This window comes from Agelaius tricolor, unplaced genomic scaffold (assembly GCF_023055355.1).
Source record: "Agelaius tricolor isolate 1412-34295 unplaced genomic scaffold, bAgeTri1.0.p SCAF_9, whole genome shotgun sequence".
Taxonomy (NCBI): Eukaryota; Metazoa; Chordata; class Aves; order Passeriformes; family Icteridae; genus Agelaius; species Agelaius tricolor.
In genome coordinates this window covers 7,026,183-7,052,587 of record NW_027269269.1, presented here as the reverse complement: position 1 = coordinate 7,052,587, position 26,405 = coordinate 7,026,183, and the positions used below count along the sequence as shown (strand labels likewise).

Here is a 26,405-nt window from a genome sequence, read left to right as displayed (position 1 = left end):
TGCCATATCCTGGAGGGTGCCCTTTGCATTAGAGATGTCAGGCGTTGCAGGCAGAAAGCAATTATGAAAGTAAGTTCTAGAGGTGAAGAAATATAGGCAAAGCCAAAGAGAGTGAATAAGAACTGAAACTTCACGCACACTGATGTTTAATTAAGAACCTCTATGAATAAAAAATGCTACCGAAAATGCTCTGTAGAAAAAAGATACCAAAAAGGTTAATTTAGCTTTGTTATAAAAGCAGTGTGGATGGGATGTCATGATGCCAACTTTTCTCCTGAAGGCAAAGATGACAGAGGGCAATGCAAGGCACACAGAGAGGTATTTAGCCGTGTCACCATAGGAACCGTTTTGCAGAAGTGTGTAGGAGCAAAAGAGCTTGAGTGATGGAAGCATTTAGTGATGGGGAAAAAAACCAACCAGCCAGTAACAAAATCCCAAAATGTAAGATCAGCTACAATGTACTGTGGCTGGAAGACAGCTGAATCTGTGTGGTGCCCGAGTAAATCAAGATTAGAATAGAAACCTGTTTCAATTCAATGCAAAGATGCTGCAGATGCAGAGTGAAATATGCAGTAATCACAGAAGGGAATTTTAAAGCAATCCAGAGAAGTATAAGATGAGAAAAAAATACATATCTTCCACACATGGCAGTGGAAGCAAGCTGTGTTTCCTTGGAAACACCAAAACAAAAGTTATGTGACATTCAGTCAGCAGTATTTCCTGAGACAGAATTAGGAGCTGCATTAAAAGTTTGACCTTAGTATTACGTACATTTTATGTAAACCAGAGTAATTGCTCTGAAATGAGTAGAATAATTCTGGTACAAAATTAGGAATTTGTTTTTCAAATATGGAGTTAGTTTTATTCACAAAGATTTGGTTTCATTATTATTTGAAATTGGGTCTACTCCGATTCTTACATTTTGTTGATCATCTGTGACACAAATCCAGTGTGGGGTTTTCAGCACACATTCAAAGCTCATCAAATCAAATATTTTTGTTTCTCAGCCACCCTGAATGTCATAAATGTAAGATGGCAGGGCAAAATGTTTAAGCTAATTCTTATTCATAAAAAGCCCTATGTATGGAACATGGCTTTCAAAAAACACAGCAGCTGGAGAACCAACATAATCATCACACAATTAAAATAAAGCACCAAGAAATGCCAACTCATGCAGTGAGCATCAGCTTTCCACACATGCCACCTCAAACCTCAGAGCTTTCCACAGGCTTACTGGGTTGATATAGAAGAATATTATAAGCTAAGCTATGATTAAGCTGAAGGGGAGCAAGAACATGAAGAACATGACCATTCCCACTGGTCTCATATGTCACCTGAGAGTCTTTTACATTAATGAAATCTTCCTCTGCCTAAGGCATGGTCATCTATATTGTGCATCTTGTAAGAAGCCATCAGGACCTAGATTACAGTGTATTAGCAGTACCTTCAACACTCTGCACAACAATAAACACACACAAGATAACAAAAAATACATTTAAACAGGAAGAGAATGACTCCAACCATCAGGGGAGTAACATATTGGAACATTCCTGTAAGTAGAAGAACTGGTGAAAAAATAAAATCTGAACAATTTAAAATGGCACTTGTTCATTTTATGAAATATTTAGCCGCAATCACAGGAAACTGTAGCCTTTAGGGTCCTAAAAATATGCAGTTACTGGGATTACAGTGAAAAACAGTCAACACAATAAAAATTTGGTTTAGTAAAGTCAGAAGAACTGGAAAAAACCCAAAAAGAATTGTTACAGAGGATGAAATGGAAAATGGAACTACCTAGAATATTGAAAAAGGAGTAAATTACAGATTGGTGTATTAGGAAGACTAGACAAAGGTATTAAAACAGTTGGATATAGCTAAAACAATGAAGAAATTAGCTGAACATAAATACAATTCTTTAGATACTTTACTTACCTAATAGCTGTGAGCAATTAATTTATTCTTTCCAAATTATGGCCTTGTTAATTACAAATGGGACAAATGCCCATTTTACTAGACAGAGCTTATCTGAAACATAGCCAATGTCTCTAATATGTCCCATCAGTCTCTTATTTGCTACAGAGTTACTCTAAACCAAAACTCTAGACTTGAAAAGGAAGTATTCTTTGTTATGAATTTTTAAAAGAGTTGGTTTGATTTTTTTTAAAAGAGAAATATAGTGACATTACCAAACACTAAATACAATCTAAGTAATAAAGATTTCCATATAAAGATTGCTGGGTGTTTTACCTCCTAGAAGGGAGGTAAAACACTTATTAAATTAACTGATTTATTAAAAGCAAGGTAGTACTCTAAAAATGTGAAGTGATAAGGAAGAAAACAGAGATTTTTAAAAATTTTTTCAAGGCTGTAAAGCCCCCTAAGATGAGGGTGTGAGGGAGTCATAACTAGTCTTATAAAAGTAGATTCAAATGCAGGTGAGGGTGTGATGAAATGAAATCAGAATAGGCATGTTCAGCAGAGCAGCACCTTCATGGTCTTCCCCAGAGGGAGCCACCTCACTGAGCACCCAGGAACACTGCTTCCTGATCCAGCAGCCCAAAAACAGCTTGTGTGCCTATTATTTACAAATCTTGGGATGTGCCTATAAATTATAAATTTTGTTATGTTGACATAAATTCTGAAGAACAAAGTTGATGAATTAGACATTCCTTGATTCTGTGGTTTTATCAGTTAAGTTTATTTTTTAACATTTTAGTGTGCCTAGGAAACTAATTAATTAGTTGGTGCTTGGTTGTCCTATATAACAGACAAAAAAGATGATCCTGCCTCAAACAGTATGAAGTCCATATTAAGTCTGAGGGTTATTTTCTCTGTCAGATATGAAGGTCAAACTTTTATCTTAAATTCCATTTCCTCCTTTGTACTCTCTTTGAAATGGATAGTGCTTCATACAGTCATTAATTATCACTCATAAATATTCTTTATTTCATTAAAGCAATTAAAATTGAACAAAGAATTAAAGGACAGATTTTGGTTGCAGCACTGCATACTTATCCTGCTAATAGCCACAAAGCAGAATTTTTTTGTGTGCCTCAAAGACTCAACTTCACCATAAAAACAACACAGACCTACCTGAGGAGGAGTACATGGGGGCTATATCCCTTTCCATAAATTCTGGAAGGAGTTAGAATTAGCCCAGACCCTTTGCATCCTCAGTGTAACCTGAAATTTAAACCACCTTAATCCATTAAAAGAAAAGGTATTTCTTTTTCCTTGTCTCCTTCTTCCCCATAAAAAGATATTAAATTCTAAGAAAACTCCCAAGATCCAATCTAAATGTGCTATAGTGTTAATAGCTTTATACTGGTAATACGTCATAATAGTTTTGTACTGCAGAAGTGGTAAATCTAAACAGCAGTATATGTAGACAGTGGATTCTAAGATAAATTTTAAAAGGGGCAGGAAAAAGCAAGATGCACACACGTGTCCCTCCATGTATTTAGCACCTCAGAGCAGAACAAGAGCACGGCATGGCACAAAGGCTGCTATGCTGACCAGGGCTCCAGATGCCCTTTCTGGTTCTAAAGGCTCGCCCTTGCACACAAACCTCCAAACGCAGAATACAGAGGCCGCTTTTGCTTCGGTTTCAAAAGATAGTCAAATTTAATAACTTTATAACCATTTTGTTGAGTTTTCCATTGCTTTTTCTCCTGACAGATTCAGCTCTAAAGACTCTGAAGAGCTGCCATTGCTACTCTGACTGTCCAGAATGCGTCCTGCACTGCGACGTCTTCCTTAGGCTGAAGCACTTTTCTATTTCTTACTGCTTTATGCTTGTGCTTCCCAGCATTCTAGCATTGTCTTACAACAGCTTTTTTCCTGATACTCATTTGACATTAAATCTTTCTTATTAAAAAAAAAAACAACTTGGTTTAATATGGTATAATTTTCTTAGATATTCTTAAGGGCTTTTAATTGGAAGACCTTTCTGCTGTCCATGCAGATGGATTCAGCTCAAGTTTGTTGACTGGATCTGAGAACAAACTATAAATGGTTTGGACTGTGAAAATGATATTAGGACTGCTGGTTGGCCTTGTATCAACACATAGCACGGCTTATCATGTGATGTTTTATTTAGCTAACAACATTTCATACCAAAACAAAGAAAACATTTTGCTCTTATTGGATATTTGAAATATCACATCAACTTTCTCGAATCTCAGTATCATATTTATTACTATAGCTTATCTCTCCTGTGAAAGAGTGCATTAATAAACAAATAATATTTAGACAGTCACATCATAACTGAAAAAAGCCACAGAAAATGTCAAATGTTATAACTACACCCTAGTCATCAAGTTATATGAGTAAAATTTAGACTTTTTAAAATATTTTGCCTCTGTTCCTCTATCCCTTCCTACTTCCAGCATTGAGAACTGCTTTTAGTTAAAGAGACAGTGAAACTTCTAAGTTACATAGTACTATGAGGTGGTTTGTGGCAGACCAGCTTCTTTATGGACACAAGGAATAGAAAAGAAAAATATTTCACATTAAAACAGCTCATCACACCTGCTGCCTTACAGAACAGGGAGCCCGGGTGCTGAGCTTCATGAGTGAGCCCAAAAGCACAGGGCTTTTCTCCCTCCAGTCCTGGAGCAGATGGCAAGATTGCCAGATGCATAAAAAGGATTCAGAACTTTCTTTTCCTACAAACCGTATTTGTTCATTTGTTGGTTCAGATTTGGAGACCGAGCTGTAATAGCTCCACTCTATTTAGTCCTGTGCAGTGTCTAATGTATACAGACTCTTACTGATTTACACAGAATGCTGTACAGACTTTGAACACTTAATTTTACAAGAAAATCATACACTAACTAACTGGACTAACTAACTATGATTCAAGACATCTGTATTCTCAAAAATAAGAGAGAAGAAAATTTTATAACTCTAACTAAAAGCTACTTAGTAAAAGCATTAGGGGAATTTCCCAGCCAGTACCAGTAGCATCCCAAATCAGTGATGCCAAATAAGTAATAAGGGCAATTCTACCCCTCATGGGTGCTTCCTCCAGTGCCTACTGTCCTGAACAAAAATCTAAATTACTGAGCGGTAGTACTATCTTTCATCTAAGATACTTTTAATACAGTACCAAGTTGCTTTCCATGTCCTACATGAGTAGGAAATAAATGAGATTTTATTTGGTTAGATGGAGGAAGGAACTGTTCCATTTGACACTGATAGGCAAACTCTTCAAAAGGAAATTTTGCAAATGCCTGACAGGACACAGGTACACTACACACTGCTGTAATGTGAACTCCTAAAATCTATGTTCACTTTTCATCTCTCAGTGTTATTCCCAATACAAGCATGTGTAAATAATCATATATATGGCCTCAATACTGTTTTCCCATCTACTGCCAGAGTGTCCACAGAAGGTAGACTGTGTTACAATGTACACCTTGTGATCAACTAAAGCCCATGGTACAAACAAGGATTACACACATTATGCTTTTCTGAATGCAGACATGGATACATGCCATATTTTAAATCAATTAAGGTATAATTTTAAATATTATATTATTAACAAATTCAGAAATAAGAAAATTCTGAATTTTTAAATATCAACAGTGGTAACAGTAACCAAAATATGTGCTGGTGATTTTACTCATGTGTTCCTATTTACTTAGCAGAAATCTTTAAATAGAAAATAACAACTCTTCAATGAGAAATTAAAAAAAAGAAATTGAGCAAACTGGTACTCTTAAAGGTAAGTACATTGATGGATTGTCAACTACATCAAATTGCATAAGTAAAAAGATATTTCTTCACCTCTTCTTTTCAGACTCCAGTGCCAAGCAGATAAAAAAAGGCTGGTGTACAACTGTTCATTCTGTCTTAAACAAAACGCAAGGTAACAGAAAATCAGACTTTCTGACTTATAATTTGATTTTGGTTGTACAGCATGGGGGTCTGTAATTCCAACAAAAGGGTACTTGAAGGAATATATTTTTGTCTGTTTTCATCTTAGCTAAAATCCTGCCTGCCTCCTTTTTAGTAATTTGAACAAATCCTGTTGAATTCAGGAGACAGGACATTTCTTCCAAAAAAGATCAGCACTTCTAAGTTCTTGTGCACCAAGCTCATGTGCAATTGCAGTGTCAAGTGCAAGACTCTCTCTTGCTGTCTCATGTTGTTTGCCTGTGTAAGAACTCATTTGTTTTCTACAGCTTTTTAGGTTTTTTCCAAATCCCTATGTTTTGCAAAATTATATCTGTAACAAACTTACTAACAGTAAATGGGTCCCGGTAACTAGGGCACTCAGGTAAACTTTTCAAGATGTTTCTGACCCCAGTTTAAAACAAACCTTCCACTCCCACTCCTCTGGGAGAGGTTATTTTAAATCTAGATCACTTTCATGAACAAGAACAGAGAGTTATATTATTAGGTTCTTCTCACAGATCTGCAGTAGCAGATTGACAAATACCCTTTACTGATACATTTCTTCAAAAGGAATAAACCTATAAATTAAATTAATTTCTCAGTCTTAATTCTGCTAAAGGAAAGATGGATTTACTCATGGCCTTTATAATCTGCTGTGGGATATCAGTCCTGTTCAGCAGAATGCCTTATTTCTGTTAATTTTCTCTAACTCAAGTGGGAAAGCACCAGGCAGCCTTTTGGTAGATGACTACATACAAATGCTTGAGGAATTATGCAGGAAAATATCTGTTAAGCTTGAACACCCAAGGCATTTTTTTTTGTGATTCACACATCACTTCTTTCAAAGAAGTAAGTCTCTGCTTTTTAATCTATGCAGGGATCAAAAACCATCTCTTTTTTCTAATTCTACAACACATTATCAAACACTGATCATCTGCACAACTTTCACTTCAGCAGACACAATTCAGAAACACATGCAGATTCTCTAAAAATGCTAATAACTCTTCAGCCTGTTAGAAAATGGAATCTGTTTTTCCTTTGCATGTAATCCCTCTGCTTCCCTAGTCATGTGCGAAAGCTCTGCTTGAGCAGCAGCCACTAACGCTGCCTGCACAACCCACCAGATAAAGCAATTAACAGAGGGAAGTTTAAGGCCATCTAAGATCTGGCAACTGGCTATTTCTGTCATGAATTTGAATATTGCACATCTGGGAAAAGTGTTACAAAGAAGCCTGCTTTCAGGAAAGGACCCTCAGCAGGAAAATACTCTTGCATCTGCTTAAAGAAGACTCCTGAGTATCGGCTCCTGTGAAGACTACTCAAGGGCGTGAAAATTTGTAGTGGTGTTTCCATTACTTTGGATCACTGACTGGCACAATTATTTTCAAATACCAGGGCTATCACAGCTAAAGGGTTGAGGCTTCTCACCAGTCAAGGACCTGGAAACCTTGAAGAACCTTTGTTCAAGGAGAAGCATATTGCACATGTAAGCCTTGCCCACAGAGAGGGGACGAGGATTCCCTCTGCTCCAAGCTGCTTATGAAACACAGATAAAAACTGAAGGGAGTAACAGAAAAAGGGATTAGAAGGTAGTCAAACAGAGATGTAAATGTCCCAAAATACTTTTTCAAAAACATTCACTCTTCACAGCTAGTGAAGAGCCAGGGTCCTGGTTTAGAGAGCTGGTCATGCACAGTGGAGAGCATGAAGGTGAGTGAAAGGGTCAGAGAAGAAGACAGATATGCTCTTTGCTTTGCATACAGTCAGCTCATTTAACTACTAATTGATATAGTTAATTTGCAACATAATTTTAAAACACATTATTCTTCATCACAGCTCTTTCTTTTGACAGAAAGTAGTGTTAGCTGTCTGCTAAACCAGAATTCAACTGCTCTGACTCAGTGATGCTCACCTGCAATGAGACTGGGATGGGCTGAATGGAACCAAAGGGTACCTGTAACAATTTCAAAAAGCAACAGCACATCTGCAGGACTCAGGCATGCAGCAGTGGTCCTCACTCAGCTGAGATATGGAAGAAGCCTGAGGTCTGAAATGGAGCTTCCAGCTGAGAAACAAGAGCTCACCCAGATGTACAACATCCCTTCTTTGACGAAATCAGTCTGGAGGCAGACACCCTTCTGTAAGATCATTAGCTCTGAAGCAGCCCCTCACACTCTGGGAGAAATCTGGACAATTTCCATGCCCAAGGACCTCCTGAGCCTGCTTTCCCAGTGATACTGATTAGGCTGTTGACCTGCTGTTGGGGAAGGCTGCAGCAGTGCTCAGTCAGCAACCCCTGGCATCAGCATGGCTGGGGCATCACACACCACACTACCAGCCATGACTTGGCTCCTCATTCACTGGCCACATGGCACCAGTGTAGAGGTGGATGGAGCTCACCCACAAATTCCATCACAATACCACAGGGTGTATTTTAGACCTCTTTGTGTGCCCACTATACTCCTGGCCAGCCCTGCCAATGGCGAGTTCCATATGCTGGGGCAATGGGATAACACGTCCTTCCAAGTTTCACCCAGCAAGACTGTTCACACAGGGGTGCCTTCTTTAGTGAAGATTCAATGCCAAGAGCCTTGCTGATAGGATATTTTGTAGAGAACATTTTTATCTGTGCAACAAAAAAGCCAACAGTTGAAATTTTTCATTTCATCATCTCAAACACCTCACTCAGGTGTTGCTCCCCTTAGCAAACTGCACATTAATTCCTTGTATATTATGAATTGGCAAAATAACTCCTGCTTATTAAAGTATATTAAGATATTTCCATGAAAACATCTTAAAACAGTATCTTGGATCTGCCCTATTTTCTTAGATATTCTTTGGTCAAATTCTACTTGACTTCACATGTAACTTATATCCTAACCTAGTAATCAATCAGAGCAACATTTTCCAACATCACTTCAAGATCTCTTAGTGAAAGAAGCCTTTGATTTAGCCTACAAAAGCCATTTGTAGCTTAAAACAAAACCAGAAATAAACATTTGGGTGGATGATCAAACAGTTCTTTCACCTCAATTTTGTAGAGCTGTACTTTGGCATAGATGCAAAACAACATGTTAGTCACTTCTGATTATTAATTGGTGATTCTTTGGACATAATTAATGCTACAATCTCTACTTTTACAGTGACTATAGAAAGAAGTCTTAAAATGTCAATCAAATTAACACATTCAAAAATACGAAGCTTATACAACATTTTAAGTCACAATTTGTTGAATAGTAAATTCTTTTTTTAGACAAAAAGGCGCTTTTTTTCTAAAAAAGAAAAGAGGAGGATTATTTATGATTGCATCTCTCTTAAACTAAAAAAATCAGCAATACAGTGTTGACGATGTTAACGACTCCTATTTAGAAACAAAAGTCTAGTTCCCAGAACACGCCATATGGATCACTTCTGTTATCAAAAGTTTCATACTCAAGGCATTTAGGCATTTGTAGGAGCAGTCACCAAATGTATTTTCTGCACTTCATCATCATCATCATCATCATCAAAAGTCTTGGGTTGGAAGGGGCCCTAAAGATTATCCAATTATCTGCCACAGACAGGGACACCTTCACTAGACCAAGTTGCTCAGAGCCCCATCCAACCTGGCTACAGATGGAATATCCACAGCTTCCCTGGGAAACCTGTGCCCCACTACCCTCACAGGAATGAACATCTATTCTAAACCTATTCTCATTTTATTTTAAAGCCCTGTCCTATCTCGACATGCCCCTGTAAAAAGTCCCTCTCCACCTCTTTTGTAATCCCCTTTAGGTATTGGAAGGTGTTATAAGGTCTCCCTGGAGCCTTCTCTGTTTCAGGCTGAACAATGCCAAATGAGACTTTATTTTCTTCTCCTTACTCAAAATAAATACCTTCTTCCAAAGCAATCCTGTTGCAACTGGGCTGATGATAACTAGCAAGGCAAATCAAGATGTAACATCTTACTTACCCTGAGCAAAGGTACCAGATTTTGGTCCCACAGTAGCAGCACAATACACTTAGTTTAGAATTATAATTTGATTTCAGTTATCAGTTAGGGGTCAGGAGGTCCTGACCACAGCCACTGGTACTTCTCTTTGGTTTTATGCTGTCAGTTTTATATTCTTTGTTTTTACCCAACTGCACACCTGAGTACACCAACACTCACAGAACACTCTACTAAAAAAATGTGTAATTTTTGGACAGTGCAAACAGGGGGTTGCTAGGATGGTCCTTCAAGTCCTGCTAGCCCAGTGTGGCACCCTGGTGTGTTCAACACATTCAGTGAGCCCCAATATAATTATATAACACCATGGGAAAAAAACAGAATTGGAGCAGTAAGTCAGTTATTTTTAAATACTGTTTATGTATTTGTTAGTGTTATTCCCATGTCCTTGGAATTCTCTGTGGAGTTCCCCATCACCCAAAATGGTTCCAAAAGCCTTTCAGGACCCTCTGATGCTGCTGAACATAGCTAGGAAACCTCTCAGAGGTCTCTGCATTTTTGGCTGACAGAAAATATTCTCTGTTATTTTATGCTCCTATTCCCAGGAACAAATGCCAGAAACTGAATGTTCAAGACACAGAACAGAAGTTATCCAATAACTGAATTTGAAGCCTTCCTGAGCAAAGAGGAAATAGACTGAATCAGCAGTCCTCTGAGATGAGTGAGAAAATTTGATGCTCTTTTAATGATATGTTCCATGCTTCTTTCACATGGAAATTAAACAACACTGCTTGTCTGCACGGCACTCACATCACTGCTTTAGACAATATTTTTATAGCAATTTTTCCTTTAAAATGAAAAACTAAACACAATTCAGTGAAGCTGAAAAATCAAAGTTCTTTCAATATGAAGTATCTCCTTTAATACCTGCCAAGCACTGGTATTTTTCCCCTTGGGTCTCAGTGGAGCTGGAATTAACACAGCCTCATCTGTTTTTTCCTTGGTAGTTCTCCTTTACCGGCAGTAACAGAACTCTGAGAATACAGGAGCTCTTCATTACTTTTGCCTGACTTCTACCAGGTGCAATGACCATGGAGGCAGAATGTACTTCCACAGGGGAGTCATCCAAAAGTCTGCACAGCAAAGGACTCTGAGCTTGCCACAGCAAGCACAGCCAAAACAATCCCCAGGCTCTGTAAATCCATTCAAATATTCCCTCTGCTGGGTGCCTTTAAGGTAACCAAGCAGAAAATACCAACAGTTTTTTCCAGAAAAAGTATAACGATTCTATTAAGTGAAACATTTATAATTAATTTAGCATTCACTGGAAAGTGTTACACTAATACAAGAAATCAGCCTGTGCTGTATTGTATGAAATCAGTTTTGATATCATCCCTTTTTAAGCAAGGTTGTCCTGATAAGAAGAAGCTACTTGACAACTGAAATAATACAACACTTATTGTATCATAATAATGCAACACTTATTGTATTGGGAGAGGAATCAAAAGGAGAATTTAAACTGCCAAGATCCCTAACACCAGTGGAAGGAGGGAACATAAGTGTATCCCCTGATCCACACCTGGTGCCCATCCTGCAGCCCATGTCTCACCATCACTGAACTTCCCTGCTCAAACTGAGCCAGAACAGCACCACGTGCCAAGGTGCTGAGAGGCCCTACCCCATCACAGACAGAACAAAAAACAAGTCTGCCCCATTTTACTTTCTTCCTCTAGCCATGGGACATGACTTCACTTCTGTTTTGGGACAGGCATATTTCCCTTCGTCCCTTCAACAGCCAAGAATGAGGACTTTGAAGTTATCTCAGTTTTGAGCATCTCTGTACATTAAAATACCTGCTTAAGAAATTAATTTATTAATAAACTGTTTGCAAATTTCAGCTCATTCTTCAGACTCTTCCAAACACATCACAGGCCAAATATTTTTATGCTCTAAGCTTTTATTTTATGAATTTTCAGAGGCAGTTATCCTTGCAACCTGTCAATGTAAGCCATCTTTTTTTTTAAACACTTCAGTATATTATCTGTACTGTCTCAAGCAGGATCCTTTTGACCTGCATCTTCATCAGAGCAGACATTTTTAAAGCTACCAGTTCAACATTTGAGGAGGGAAGTACATGACTGAAGTACTGAGACATGACATGATCAGATCCTACCAACTCCAGTGCTGACAGGAATCCACTACAGCCACTCCACTGGAATATTCCTACGAAGATGCTGTCAGATAGACACAGAAAATTAAAGCTGAAATTGTTTTTATGAAGATCACATTATAACTACATAACAGCCCCTTCTAAGAAAGGGAAAAAAGGATTAAAGTGTCAAAGAAAAAGAAAGGTAATGGGAAAATGAAAATGAAATATGTTTTCATTCCTGTGATGGCTGCATAAATGCTGCTGTTCCAGTGAGCCCACAGCAGAATGAGAATCATTATAGAAAAAGCTGCTGTCTAGTGTGAACAAGAAGATTTATTTCTATTCTTAGAAAGAAAGAGAGAAAGAAAAACAGTAAACCCTAATATATAAAACTCACAAGGCAGACAGAAATTACATTATTTAAAATGTTGAAAATTATATTTCAATATGCCTTCAGCCAGAACCAAACTTTAAAATGTTTACATCTTTCTGAGGTGTCAAAGTATCAAATTTTGATTAATTGTTTGCAATCCACAAAGAGGAAAAATTTCTTTTTATTTTTAAGAAGAAAATTATGTGTTAGGAATATCTTGCATGCCTGTCCTCTGTCTGTGGAAAAAGAACATTTAATTATTTTCTCAGATACTCAGTTTTTACTTATAAAAGCCAAAGGTTAGTGACAGGAACAAATAGTATAAATATTATTTTATGGGTTAAGTTCTTTCACTCTCTTTAATCATGACAATATGAGGGAGGTACTATATGCTTTTTTAAAGGAAATGTATCTTAGATATTCCAGCTGGAGAGAATGTGAACATATAGGGTTGTAAAAGGCATATTCAAAAAAATGAAAAATGAAACAACCTACAAAATTTGGGAAATCCTCACAACAGCACATTACAATTTTTTTTTTTTTTGTGATTGTTTAGCACAGGCAGAAGAACTTGGGCTCTGTGTTCCCTCTAAGCAGTACTTCTGTGGTTTATGTAACTTCTACATCTAACATATCGCTTAGTGAGGTAACTTCTGCCTCAGTATGCCCTAAAAACCCTCAAGTGGCAAAGGAATATTCCCAGAGGAGCAAATCCAGTTACACAGCCACTGGGTCTGCCTGGCTGGGCTGTCCACTTGAACTGTGACTCCCTCCTTAACATGGTAAAGAATTGCAAAGGAAAGGCTCATCCTTTCTGACTGAGTGCTCTGGCCTCCTCAACCATTTCATCACTGCAAAACACAAATGAAACAATGATTAGCACCACTGGCATGGGCCACCTGTCTGACTGTAGGTGATCTGCTGCTACTGACACCGTCAGTCTCTTGGAAGACCTTGGAGTAGAGCAGGGTGAATAAAACACATCCTTGGCGAGAGTAAAAGGCAGCAAAACGTTATCTAGTCAAACTTATCTCCAATACTGCTCAGAGATAGCCGAAACACCTGGCTAGGTATCAGCAACTGCTTTGGAGTCCTGGCTTTTGCAAATCACTATTATCTCACTCTGTCACACTAATTATTCCTAAGGCAAAACCAGCGAAGTGTTATTTCCTAGTAGTATTCCCCTTGATTAGAGTTTTATGACCTTCACAGTCTACAATGTCTGATTCAGCTACATTCCCAGAATATAAACAGCTCCAATGCAGGTACGAGTCTCAGGCAAAGTAAATTTCTGTTAACTGCCTATTCCATCTGGGTCCATGGGCCAGCAAAACATCAGCAAAGCTTTTATTTCATAGACAGTCTCAAAACTTCAGAGCTTTGCTTCCATGTAAATAAAGCATGAAAAATTCACAAGATGCATGGCCAGTGAGCATGAATAAATTAATATTTAGAGTCAAACCATGCTGTCAACTAGAATTTAAATTCAAAAGACTAGATATTTATGAGCCATGATTGGAGGAAACAAGCTAAGTAGTCAAAAACTGGTCCAAAACTACTAAGCTACACTCAAAACCAAACAGGAAGGGAATCCCATGGTCCCAATTTGAGGTTTGAAGACAAGATTTAAGGTGGAGGGAGGAAGTGATAAGCTTCCTCTTTTGTGTGGGCTCTTTGGCCATTGTGGACAGTTCTGCAAGTGACCTGGGGTAACTCAGGCTTCCTTCAGGCACGGAGCATGTTCCAGGAGTAGGGCTGGTAGGAGGTTTGGCAATTGCTGGGTAAAGGTGCCCTTACAACCCAAAGCCAACAATGCAAGTAGTGCCACACTTGCACTCACTGCTCCTCAGAGCAATAAACCCAATGTTTATGCTCAGAGGCACACCCAGGTGTTCTCACACCTTCCCACCCATGCACTTGAGAGAGCTCCTGCACAGAGCCCACTCAATCCACAGGGAGACACTCCAGCTTTCCCCCTTCTTTCTAAGTCCATTCAGCCTCTACAAAGAGACACATCAATAAAACCTTAACCTGACTTCACACATTGTCAAGCTGGAGGTTCCAGGACAGGAAGGAGTAAGGCAAAGAGTGACTGAATGTGTCTCCTTTAAGTCAACCATCCATAGGAAAAGTGCTTTTCACTGACATTACACCCATTCAGATCAGATGCCATGAAAAGCACAGTCATTTAGGAACTCAAACAAGCAAATGAGGAAAAGCATGAAAATGTATTTTGAATAACCAACAATTAATTTTAGTCAGTGGAACAAAGAGGTAGGAAAAAAATTCATTCCTGAAAATCAAACTGAATTGTGTCTAAGTATTCCCATCATGTAATGCAAAAATTAATGAAATGCATTTTGTTCCAATTATGACATAGTGTAGTTTAGTTACCCATGCAAAAGTTTTGCAGCAAAAGGAGATATATGGACATTTTCTTGTCCAACCAGCTTCCTTATCAAAACTTTATATAAATCATAAGAAGAAAGAGTTTACATGGAGTCACATTGTTTTAACAGCCACTTCACTTGACAAAACAATTTCCAAACAGCTTCTTTGTTTTTCAGCTAATGTAAATGAGAAGGATGTATTTTAATTTTAGATTGCTAAACTTTTTCAGTCCTATTACTGAAAACACTTTCAAAATGGCATTTTCATTGTCCTGTCCTAAAGTAGAATTACTAACAATTCTGGGCCCATTTCACAATGTTATTACAGTTCTCCAATGCACAACTGTTGGTGAGATAAGAAAGTTATGTCATCTATTGTTTCTCATAACCCACCACAATCTCTAGAAGCAGTCAAACCAGCCAACCCAATTCATCTTGAAAACCATCAAAGTCCATACACATTTTGACAAGCAAATGGGTGGGATAATAGCATTAGCAGAAACAGAAGACAGAAATTTGATTCCAAGAGTTCCATGAGCCTGAAAAGCAACAGGAGCTTAGTGGCAAAAGCTGACTGACTGTGAATAAATCAGCTCTAGGAAAAAAATTAGAATTCTTAGATCATGAGTGACAGATGTCCCTTATGCCAGAATGACTTTCAGGCCATTTCATTTTAATTTTATTAGGAGAAGAGGAAAAACAGTTTACAGAGCAAAAGAAAAATATGAGATTATGTACAGTGGGTTTTAAATTAATCTGCTAGTGTCAGGACTGCTTGTCTCATTCAGTTGGTCCAGACTAAAAATACAGAAGGAGATCAAGAATTGACTCTCAATATAAAAAGGGGGACAGCATCCTTCAAGCACTTAAAAAGCACTACTTTTTTACAGTTTCCAATGATCCACAAACACACTTGGGAAAACACACTGGGAAAGTGCTTTGCTGAAGCAAGGGGCAAGTAGGCTTCTTTGCCAGCTGTTTTACTCCATATTCAATGTGAACACCTGGCTGAGACTTGCCAGAGGGGTCTCACATTCACAGCTGCTAATAAGCAGCAGAGAAAATCAAATCATGGAGGCTTGGTCCTGAGGGGGCTATCCCCTACCACATCCTGGATACCACTGCAAGAGGATGTGCTTTCCTCCCCTGAGAGCTAAAAGAGAGGAACACTGCAGGCTTGAACTTTGTCTTACCTGTTTCACAAAGGGACAACCCTTTGTGACCTCTCTTGGTCACTGTGAGAGTCAGCATGCTGGTCTGGATGGACTTTTCATCATTGAATCACTGAATAGGTTGAGTTGGAAGGGACCCACAAGGATCATCAAAGTCCAACTCCTGGCCCTGCACAGGACAGTCCCAAGAGTCACACCATGTGCCTGAGAGTGTTGTACGAGTGTTTCTTGAACTCTGTCAGGCTGGTGCTGTGACCACTCCCTGAGGAGCCTGTTCCAGCGCCCAACCACTCTTGGGGTGAAAAACCTTTTCCCAAGATCCAACCTAAATCTCCCCTGACAGAGTTTCAAGCCATTCATAAATCTGAGTTATATGTGGAGTTTGGAATTTCCGCCAATATAAAAATTTCAGAGGGTCATTTTTATCAAACTCAGTGTTTCGTATTTTAAACATTGTATTATAATTTGTAAGGTAAACTTTTTTCCCTAATAAAGGTATTTTATGTCCAAAATTACTGAAAAAAAATTTAACTCACATATATAAATAGAAGTAATTTTTTGCCAGAAGACATTTTGCTGAACTGTTAACTGGGAAGTTATGCTTTTAATAAAATATTCAAAACAAATACATTCCATCAGAAAAAAAGTCTGGACACCTCCAGTAATGCAGTTTAGAGTGCCAGCTTTATTCTTAGATAATTTCTAAAGCACCCAGAGGCCTAAGTCAAAGGCCAGTGAGTATCCTTAAAAAACTGATTTATTTCAAATGTACAAAAGGGCTGTTAGTTTGAGCTGAAGAGCAGCAATACAAGAAAAATACAGATGCACAGCATATGGCAGGGAACCTGAAACCCAGTTTCAGCAATGTGGGCCCATGAACTGGTGGGCACCAAAAATGCTGGCAGGGCTCATCCTGCCAATCCATGGTCCAGGAGGGCTGGGTCTGGATGGAGATCTCGGGGACAGTGGGTCCCTGAGAGGGCAGCCCCATCTCCTCTCAATCTGCCCAGCACTGATGGCTCACGAGGGGCACGTGAGGAGAACGTGCCAGAAGAGTGAAAGCAGTTCCAGAAACACAATTCCTTGTGTTCCCATTCAGCTAAAAACTGAAGCAGCTCCAGGCACCTCAGTGTACTGTCAAGGAGACGAGTATTTATATCATGTCACAGATGGCCTTGTTCATCACTACAGTCTGAAAATGGCTGCACTCAGGATGTACCTGTGGGAGCTTCCAGCCCCTGTCTGGTCAGGAAATGGTGGGGGACACCAACCTGCCCTGCATGCACAACTCACTGCCGGGGGGGTTATCAGCTCCCTCCCATGCCAGCACCTTCACCTCAGTGGATGGGCTTGACACGGATTTCAGAACACTCCATCACACGAGTTCAGACTCAGCCCTCCTAATTTAATTTCTTATCCCACATGTGAGTCCACTAACATTCACTGAACTTCTGTGCAGTACAATTGTGTTAACCATGCGTGAAGTTGTAAGGGATCAATCCCAATGGTTAATTGTGACAACAAATTTATTTTTTATTGTTGCAATAAATTATTGCTCCCATAGAGAAGTGTAGAACGAGTTTCCTTAGAGAGGTTAAATAGCAAACATTGTCCTTGATATTTTGAGACAATATCCAAAATTTGGAAAATCTAACTGGATGCTAGTGAAGGTCCCTGGTTAAACACACACACACACACACACACACACACACACACACAAAAAACCCAAAAACTATAGTGAAATGGGAAAAGCAACAGAATGTTTGTATAAGAGGTAGAGCAACAGGGCCCTTCAACATCTGTAGTACCATACCATAGGAAAAAAAACAATAGCAAGCATTTAGCTACATGGGAAAACAGGAAACATGGTGTTGGAAATCATGTTTAAAGCTAGGTATCCATGTTCTTCAGGTGGAGAGTCCTTTTTTTCCTGCTTGGTCTCTAGAACAATGGGATCCTGTAAATGCTCTGAGCTCCAAGGAACAGCCAGTGACATACCAACTTAACAAAATTCTGCTGAGATATTAATGCATGAGGCTGTGCTTCTGCAAAAGTGCAACACAGCTCTGCAGGAAGTGCTACCTATCACCCACACCTCACAGGACTTATACCAGAAACTTAGGATAGTATTATTTATTCCAATTATTCAAATACCAGTAAATTGAAACACACAAATGAGTCTTTAAATAAACTGGACAAGCACTCAACACCCTGAAAGCCAGGACAGGTGCTGTTTTCTGGGGTTTTGGTTTTTTTGATTTTGCTTGTATGTGTTTAGTTAGGGAAAGATCGTGGTTTATGTCTTACTTTCATCTGAACACAGAGCTGGTGTCAGGACTAAATGAAAACTGTTTTCTGATTCTTTCTCACTGCTAGTCTGAAAAAATGTATGATTTATGCATTGAAATGAAAATAAACATCTTTTGAAGAGAGGCTGGAACAGCATCTGTTCATTGCAAAGCCTTTGAGTTTTTGGTTTTTTTAATGCAATAAGACATCTGAACAGGTTCAACACTGCAGCAGAGTTGTCTGGGTCACATGCCTACAGCTGCCATTGAAGGTAACTGAGTCTGAAAAGTGTCAGTTATTGCAGAGTCAGATATTTAAAAAAAAAAAAAAGATAAATAGCTTTAAGTGGGATGTGATTCCACTATGAACTGAATAGAGGTGTATGGCAGAGAAATAGGGAAATGCCTGAGTCAGTTACTGGCAACTTTTAAGCAGGGTCATGCTTACAGCTACTGATCTACCTGCCTAATATTCAACTTCCAAACAAGTGCTGGCAAACTGAAAAGAACTCCAAAATGAGTGACATGAGCTATGGGAAAATAATACAGCATGCAGTTCCCAAGGAACAGTCTACTTTTTTTATCCATAAAGGACTTTTATGGATAATGACATGACATAAACTGTATTGCTATGTTCCTCCTCTCAAAATCTATGTAAGCAAGTCAACCACAGCCTATGAATCTGTGCAACTTCTTTTTTTTCAAAAACCCAAATATCTAGCAAAATGCATCATATGCTCAGCTTTTTTTAATTATTCACAAGCAAACAATTTTTGGAAGTGCTTATCAAATGGGTGAGACAGAAGAAAATACCTCTTCAGATAAACTGATGTTCTCAAATTAATTCCCATGCCTGCAGCACAACAACTCCCCTGCACCTCACCATCACTCCTCATTCACACCTCACTCTTCAAGATACAATTTTTCTCCCAGCTGCTGGCAGGCAAAGGATGTCCTTTGCTGCCATCCCCTTCCACCTGCTTCTCTGGTGTTAGTACTGCCTAATCTAAAATCCTGCTTCCAACAAGCCCTACTCCTGCCACTTCTCCTGAGAGCAAGCCACAGCCATATGAAATCTGTCCAGGTAAGACAGTATTTTGTGTGTTTAACTTAAATAGGGGAAAAGGCTTTGAAAGCCTCCTTCCCCCACCTAAACCTTCTTCCTCTTCAGAGTGATTTACAGCAGATTCGTTTAGAGCAGAAGACAGTCAAAGGGCTGTGGCTCTGTCCTGGGAGAGGGGAAGGTTTCTGAGAGGGATAGGTGCATTCTGCCTGAAGTGTCATGAAACCAGACTTTCAAACCTCGTTTCCTTCTTGTGATTAAAGGCTAGGGTGACACTGAGGACAGATTCTGAAAAATAAACTCCCTTTTAGTTTCAAGAAGGTTGAATCACATCAACTAATACAAAATGAAAAGCACCAGTTTGTTTCTCTTGGAGGAACATGTTATTTCCAGAGGAAAATGCACCAGACATATGCTTTTTGGTTCCAAAGTATAATGCCAAAGAGGAGCTGGAAATACTGCTGCTGTAAGAAGTAGCTATATTTTGAATTATCATAGAATCATAGAATGATAGCATGGTTTGGGTTGGAAGGGACCTTAAAGATCATCCAGTTCCACTTAGGGCAGCACTATTTCCAAGGCACCCACACACAGACTTTCAAGCCTTTAAGCAAGTTTTAATTAAGTACAAGTACTTTGGTGCATAAAACCCAGAACCCTACTTCACACCAAAAAACTTCCCTGTAATTCCAGCATGGGCATTGAGACAAATTCCATCCAACCATTGGAGTACTCCACACTAAAGACATGTTCTCAGTCTACTCAGCTGAATGCACTGAACTCAACACAGGGCTCACTGGTTAAGGTAGCTCTCTCCTAAAACATAGAGGAAAGATGCAGTGTAGGAGGACAAGTGCCTGTTTGATTGACTGGAATGCAATAAAACTGGCTTAAGTGACACTCAGTACCACTTACAGCCCTGGTTTTCTTGAGTGCAGGGTGAGAGGTAAGAAGAAACCTATAGGAAAGAAGCATTCCAAAAGAGGGAAATAAGATACAGTAAGGTAGCAATGAGAAACTGGCTATGAGAAACTTTCAGAATAAATACTTCAAGCTAGGCCCTAGTAAATGGCTTAAAAACTATTCTTATCATAATACAGCTGGAGTGAAATTAAGGATAAGATACAGGTATTTTGTAAAATTCCTCACCCTTTAATTCAAGCCTTACTATTCAACCCCACTGTGCAGAATTTTCTAAATAGAAATGTCATGATTTGCTACAACTTCACAGGCAAAGCTTATAAATAATCTAGGAAAATATTCACTTGGCTGGGGAATATCACTTAGTCCCTGTTTGCAAGGCATGAGTGGGCTTTCCAGAGTACACAGGACTTGAGCTGCCTTTCTCTGAGCAAAAAATCCTTTCCCACTACACACATATAAAGCACATCCACTTCCAAATTAATATTCTTACCTTATCTTTACTTTCAGAATCAGAATCCTCAAGTTTGGTCCGAATGACAAAGGGTGTAGATAACCTCAGGAGAACTCGTTCAAATGTGGCACTGATTTTAGGAGAGACTATGTCAAAGCACTCTTGGAATTTCAGCGTTTTATGAGTGTCACATCTCAGCTGCTTCCTAAGACCTTCTCCAAGCTGGAGAACCAGCATGTTTGGATCAAACATCAGGTGAAAGGGGAAAGCTCTGCAGAAGGTGCTGATACTAATCCTCAGGTCTAAGGGGGACTGGGAAGTTCCTGGTGGAAGTGCTTTTGTGGTATTTGCATTTTCATGTTCTTTGATAAGGAAAGTCAAGCAACTGCAGTTACCTGGATTTGTCCCCTCTGAACACAACTTATCGTTTGTGACCTGTTCTACTTCCACTTCCAAGCGGTAAATCTTCTTTGCTGCCGCTTTTATCATTCCTGGCATTGCAAATCCCACAATCTGATGCGGGTGAAAATAATGAAGCATGAGATTGCCTTCAGGGAGTTCTTTGCATAGGAAAGAAGGAGATTCCAGGGTGGCCTGTCTTCCAAATGAAGTTCTAATATGCTCCAGCAAAGCATCAAAGCCATTGAAGAAGTCTTGAAGGGTCCCACCTACAGCTCGAAGAACTCTTTCATTTTCGTCAAAGCAGATGTTGAAGAATTCCTCCCCAAACTTTTCTTGCATTTCCTCAAACTTCAGACCTAGAGGACAATGAGACACTGATATCAACAACATAGCTACTGTGTCACATTTTCCCTTTTTGCCTCTATTTGCCCAGGATTTTTCCAAAACAGTGAGAGCAGCTTTTTCACTAGATACCTATCTATAGGTTTCTGTGGTGGTTGGGAATGGAATAACCCTAGAAGCCAATTTTTTTAAGTCCTCATTGTTTCAGCTTTCTATCTCAGCCAATTATTAGTGAGCCTGTTTCCTTTTCCTCACTGTTACAAAATTAACCAGGTGTTTGTATTGTTTTAAGATATAATAGAATAAAAGGAAGTATATATCAGCTGTCTGTGAATTACAAATATCCAGAGTTTTCAAAGGAAATTAATCTGGGAATTAACAACATACATTGAAATCATACAGAATTACCTATCAGTCAACTAGTGAAACACCTTAAAATTCCTCTTGAATTTGAACAGAAATGAAGGGCAGTTATTTCTTTCCTGAGAGCACAACAGGCCCTTTATTTTTATGTGTATTCAGCATGCTTTATAACACTGGTAATATCCCAGTGGATCACTGAACTTCTCATTGTTTAGACTGCTTCTAGGCTTTCAATTTGGGAAGAACAGAGTGGTTAGTGACTTTTATACCTGAGGTATAACAGGGCACAGAAGTCATGTTGTTTGCAGACAATAACCTTTTATAAACTCAAGGCAGTGTCTGAACAGCCTATGTACACAGGCATAGTTAACACAATCAATATTCACAAGGGATTTCAGTGTTTCCCAGCTTTACAGTCTGCAATGATGTATGATTAATAGCAAATTAAAATGCACTAAATTACGTATATGAATATGACAACATAAGAACATGACAAAGCATATTTTATAAAAGAAGTAATAGCTATAATTTGGGAAAGTTCATTCAAATGCCATTACTCATAAAGAAATTTGGTCACTAAACTAGGTTATTACAAAAATATTCCCAGGATCTTTTATGACCACAGATGGTCAGCTCTGCAGCTAAGCCAAAAGAAAGTACCTCTGGTACACAATGCCCCCTAATATCCTGACTCAGAAGACTGTGTGCCAACTCCTGACTCATTACCATTACGCCTGCATAACATGGCATTGCAACATCTTACCAAAAAATACTCACTATAACCCAAAAAGAACTAAATTGTAACCCATACCAATACTGTCATAACTGGATATTAATAGCAAATAGCTAAGAAATCATCATATTCATATATACACACAAACAGATATTCATACTTTTAAATCTCATTGTTCTGTATAGTGAAGTGTGAGCAACTTTAGAAGTCTGTGTGTAAAAGTGAGCAGTCTAGCAGGGGCACCCAAGGCTGTAAGACTGCAGAGGGGAGCAGAACAGCATCAGAAACCCCTGGGCTATTAATACAAATGGCCAAATATATCCCACAAAGCCACCCAAAAGACAGCACAGGTGAACTGCCTTTCAAATGTATTGTACAAATACAGTGCAGCAGCTGCCCTGGCGCCACTGACTGCAAATGAGGTTTGCAGAACTGATCACTCCTGGACTCTGCTGCTACACATGCAAGCCTCACCTCATTATCACTGCTGGGAACTCTATCTCAGTATTTGGCCTGAGGTTTTGCTGATTGTCTTAGATTGGTCTCGTTGTCCATCCTGGGGAACTGGCTGTTCAGTCTGGATGCAACATACTGACCCCAAGCAACAGGAATTATACCTGGCTCGAGGACGTCCCACTACTTTTAAGAACATTTGAGCTTTGAATTGAGTAACACAGAGTACAGCAGAAAATCAGATCAGCTTTAATAGAAAAATGGATATGACCAAACTCAAACAAACTGCTGGTCTATGTTGGTCATGAATTTTCTCTACAAGAACAGACACTATGATATACTAAGGAAATTAAACTAAGTCAAGCAACCTTCAGAACCAAGAATCATTATGTTACTTTCAAAGAAGTTTCTTCCTTAGCCTTACCAACAAGACAATAATTTTTGCATGAAGCATGATGTTTATCTTTGAATTAAAAGGATTTATTCCTTGTTACACAAACACACAGATTAAGTTTTTCTGTATTTCTCTGCAAAGCTATTGGCTCCAGTGATTTCTTTGTGTAAAGTTGCACAAAATATTCCATACATATTTTTACTCAATTATTCCTGCCTCTCTTATTGAAGCAAACAGATGAACAGATGCTCACCTAGCACTAACTCTGTATATACTTCAGTATAACCTTTTTACTTGCTACCATATAAATGATCCTAATCCTTTGCAAATCTTTTGTAGATTTTCTCCCTACCCATATTTCTACACATAGCTGTTGAGGTTCAAGCCCAGCTGGCAAGTAAACACCACACAGTCACTTGCTTAGCCCTCACACCCCAGAGAAATGGGGAGGAGAATCAGAAGTAAAGCTTGTAGGTTGAGATAAGAACAGTTTAATAATTGAAACAAAACGGAAATATAATAATAATAATAATAATAATAATAATAATAATAATAATAATAATAATAATAATAATTTTTTTAAACCCCACACATTAAGGCAAGTGATGCCCAATGCAACTGCTCACCACCATTGCCAGTCCCTGTCCTCGTTCAGGTCACTCCCCCAGTTTATAAACTGGGCGTGACATTCTAATGGTGTGGAATGTCCCTTTGGCCAGTTTGGGTCTCAGCTGTGCTCCCTCCCAGCTTTCTTGTGCCCTTCCTCATTGGCAGAGCATGAGACACAAAAAACGTCCTTGGCTTAGGATAAACACTACTTAGCAACAACCAAAACATAAGTACTTATCAACATTATTCTCATACTGAATCCAAAACACAGCAAAGTACCAGCTACTGAGGAGAAATGAACTCTATCCCAGATAAATCCAGGACAATACCAGACTGGGAGATAGTTTTATTTCAAGTAGAAAAACCTTCATGCTAAAAAAAAGAATCCCAGAACTCACTGTGTCTATAATGCACACTTTATCACTTTATTACATTTATATATTTCCACGAGCTAGTTGTTATTTTTAAATATTACATTCAGTATGATTTCCAATTTCAACATATATGGTATGTCCTGGTTTCTTCTTTTATGCCGAGAAAATACAAACAAAATTAAAATAATCTTCTTCTAACCTTCAGATTATGCATCTGCATAAAAAGTCCAATCTTTTCAAACTCATCTCACATTCAATTGTTGAACAATTGTTTTTCTGTTTGATTTTGCAGTGGAATCATTCAAATTGAATATGGCATTGAAAATGTGAGTCAACTTCTGTTCATCAAAACTGACAATTTGCTATTCCATCCTGAAAAGCCAGCATCTCCATTCTTTCTTTTTCACTGTCGACCTCTAAGCAAAATTTTCATTCAGCTTCCCAGGAAAAAATAAATATATTTGATATCTGTATGAGGGCCTGGAACTTCCAAATGCAGAGGCCACTGAACTCCCATTATCACCTCATGTAGGACCCCAACACAGCTTCCTAATGAGCGCTGGCTTGCAATTAATATAGAGGAAAAGGTCTTCCCTGGTTTCACCAAGACACTCCACTAAGTGGTAGCAATACAAAATAAACCAAAAATCATCCCAACACTCTCTGCTGTTCCCCAACTGAAGTAACTCGTTATTTTGAGCTTCTGCTCTTTACAAACCTTCTACTAATATAGTGAATGAAGTCTTAAAAATGCATTAGTCTCAATTTGTTTTCCTCCTGGAGAGGGATCTACTGTGTTCCTACTACTTAAATTGACATCAGGAGGACAAATCACATCATAACTTTAATGTTTTTTTCTTACTAGTTTCTTTTTGCTGCTTTTCCTTACAATGTCACTTTTATTCTAGTCCCTATTGGAGAGAAATTAAATATGCACATTAGAAAATGAGGCAAAGCAACCACAGAATGAAAATATTGCTATAGACCTCCACTAAAACGCACTTTTGGATCTGTGAAAAATTATTATACTTTGAAAATGTGCCTCAAAGACATTGAGAGAAGGGATCCTATATTTGCTATCCAGATCCAAAATTACCAAAGTCTTTAAGCACAGGTTCAAAGTACAAATTAAGTATTTCGCTGAACTGGAGCAGAAATAGATGACTTCATCCTATAATAACATACTAGCAAAAGATTTTCACTTTCTTTTCAGCAGTTAATGTAAACTGAAAACACACTACAAAATGTCAAGGAATTAATGCACTATTTTTAAGTATTTTGTACATTATGAAGTGGAGAAATTAGGTAAGAATCTGTTCCCATAAAGAAAATTGCAAATCTTGAGAAGCAATCAGAAGATAAAAAATCAAATTTGATAAAAAAATATGATGTGATGTGATAAAAAAAATCAATGTAATTCATTAACTGGTACAGCATGCAGAAGCAGTTACAAGCCATCCAGTTTTTCCTAAAAGTAAATAATGAAGACAATGGCTGCAGAGTGGCCAGCATCTGACTCATTTGGCATTGAAAAATAGTTTTTGTTTCTGAGATACCATTCAGAATCTGTAAATATCAAACCTTAAGAGGTTGGAACAATTAAATATGCAATTCCAGACCTCATACTGTGAACAGAAGCAGAATTTGCCACCTTCAGTTATAGCAAGTGTCTCTTAAATGTTTTTGGATAATCAAATTTTTGGCATCAGTAACATCTTTTCCTTAAATAGACCTGTGGACAGAAAAACAGGTGGCAGTTCAGAATTTTAAAGAATTATTTCAGACGGTAGGGAAAGCAACGTTTAGTCTCTGAATAAAAAAGGTTTTCTTGTGTAGAGACTAATGCTGAAGGTACAGTAGATGAATCATTTGGCTTGTAAGTGAGCCTAGTACCAGTATCTAATTACTGTGTAAATGACTTAGATTTTACTTCATTATGATTGTGTATTTATATCATCCTGGGAATCCAGATAGCATTTTTATATTACCTTTTGGTGGTTTTTACATAAATACAGTAACATCATTTTATGACTTTACCTATGGTTGTGACACAACTGAGAAACCTATACAACACCTCTCTTACAGAGACATGC

At 38.4% G+C, this 26,405-nt stretch overlaps 1 protein-coding gene across 3 annotated transcripts in view; it reads right to left on the bottom strand.

Moving 5' to 3' along the window:
* GUCY1A2 (guanylate cyclase 1 soluble subunit alpha 2) overlaps window positions 1–26,405 on the bottom strand; it is a 221,038-nt gene that overhangs the window by 172,909 nt on the left and 21,724 nt on the right. For all 3 annotated transcript variants that reach the window (XM_071434160.1, XM_071434161.1, XM_071434159.1), the window contains exon 4: window positions 20,682–21,400. In XM_071434160.1, coding sequence (XP_071290261.1) covers window positions 20,682–21,400 — 719 coding nt within the window. The remainder of the gene's footprint in view (window positions 1–20,681; window positions 21,401–26,405) is intronic.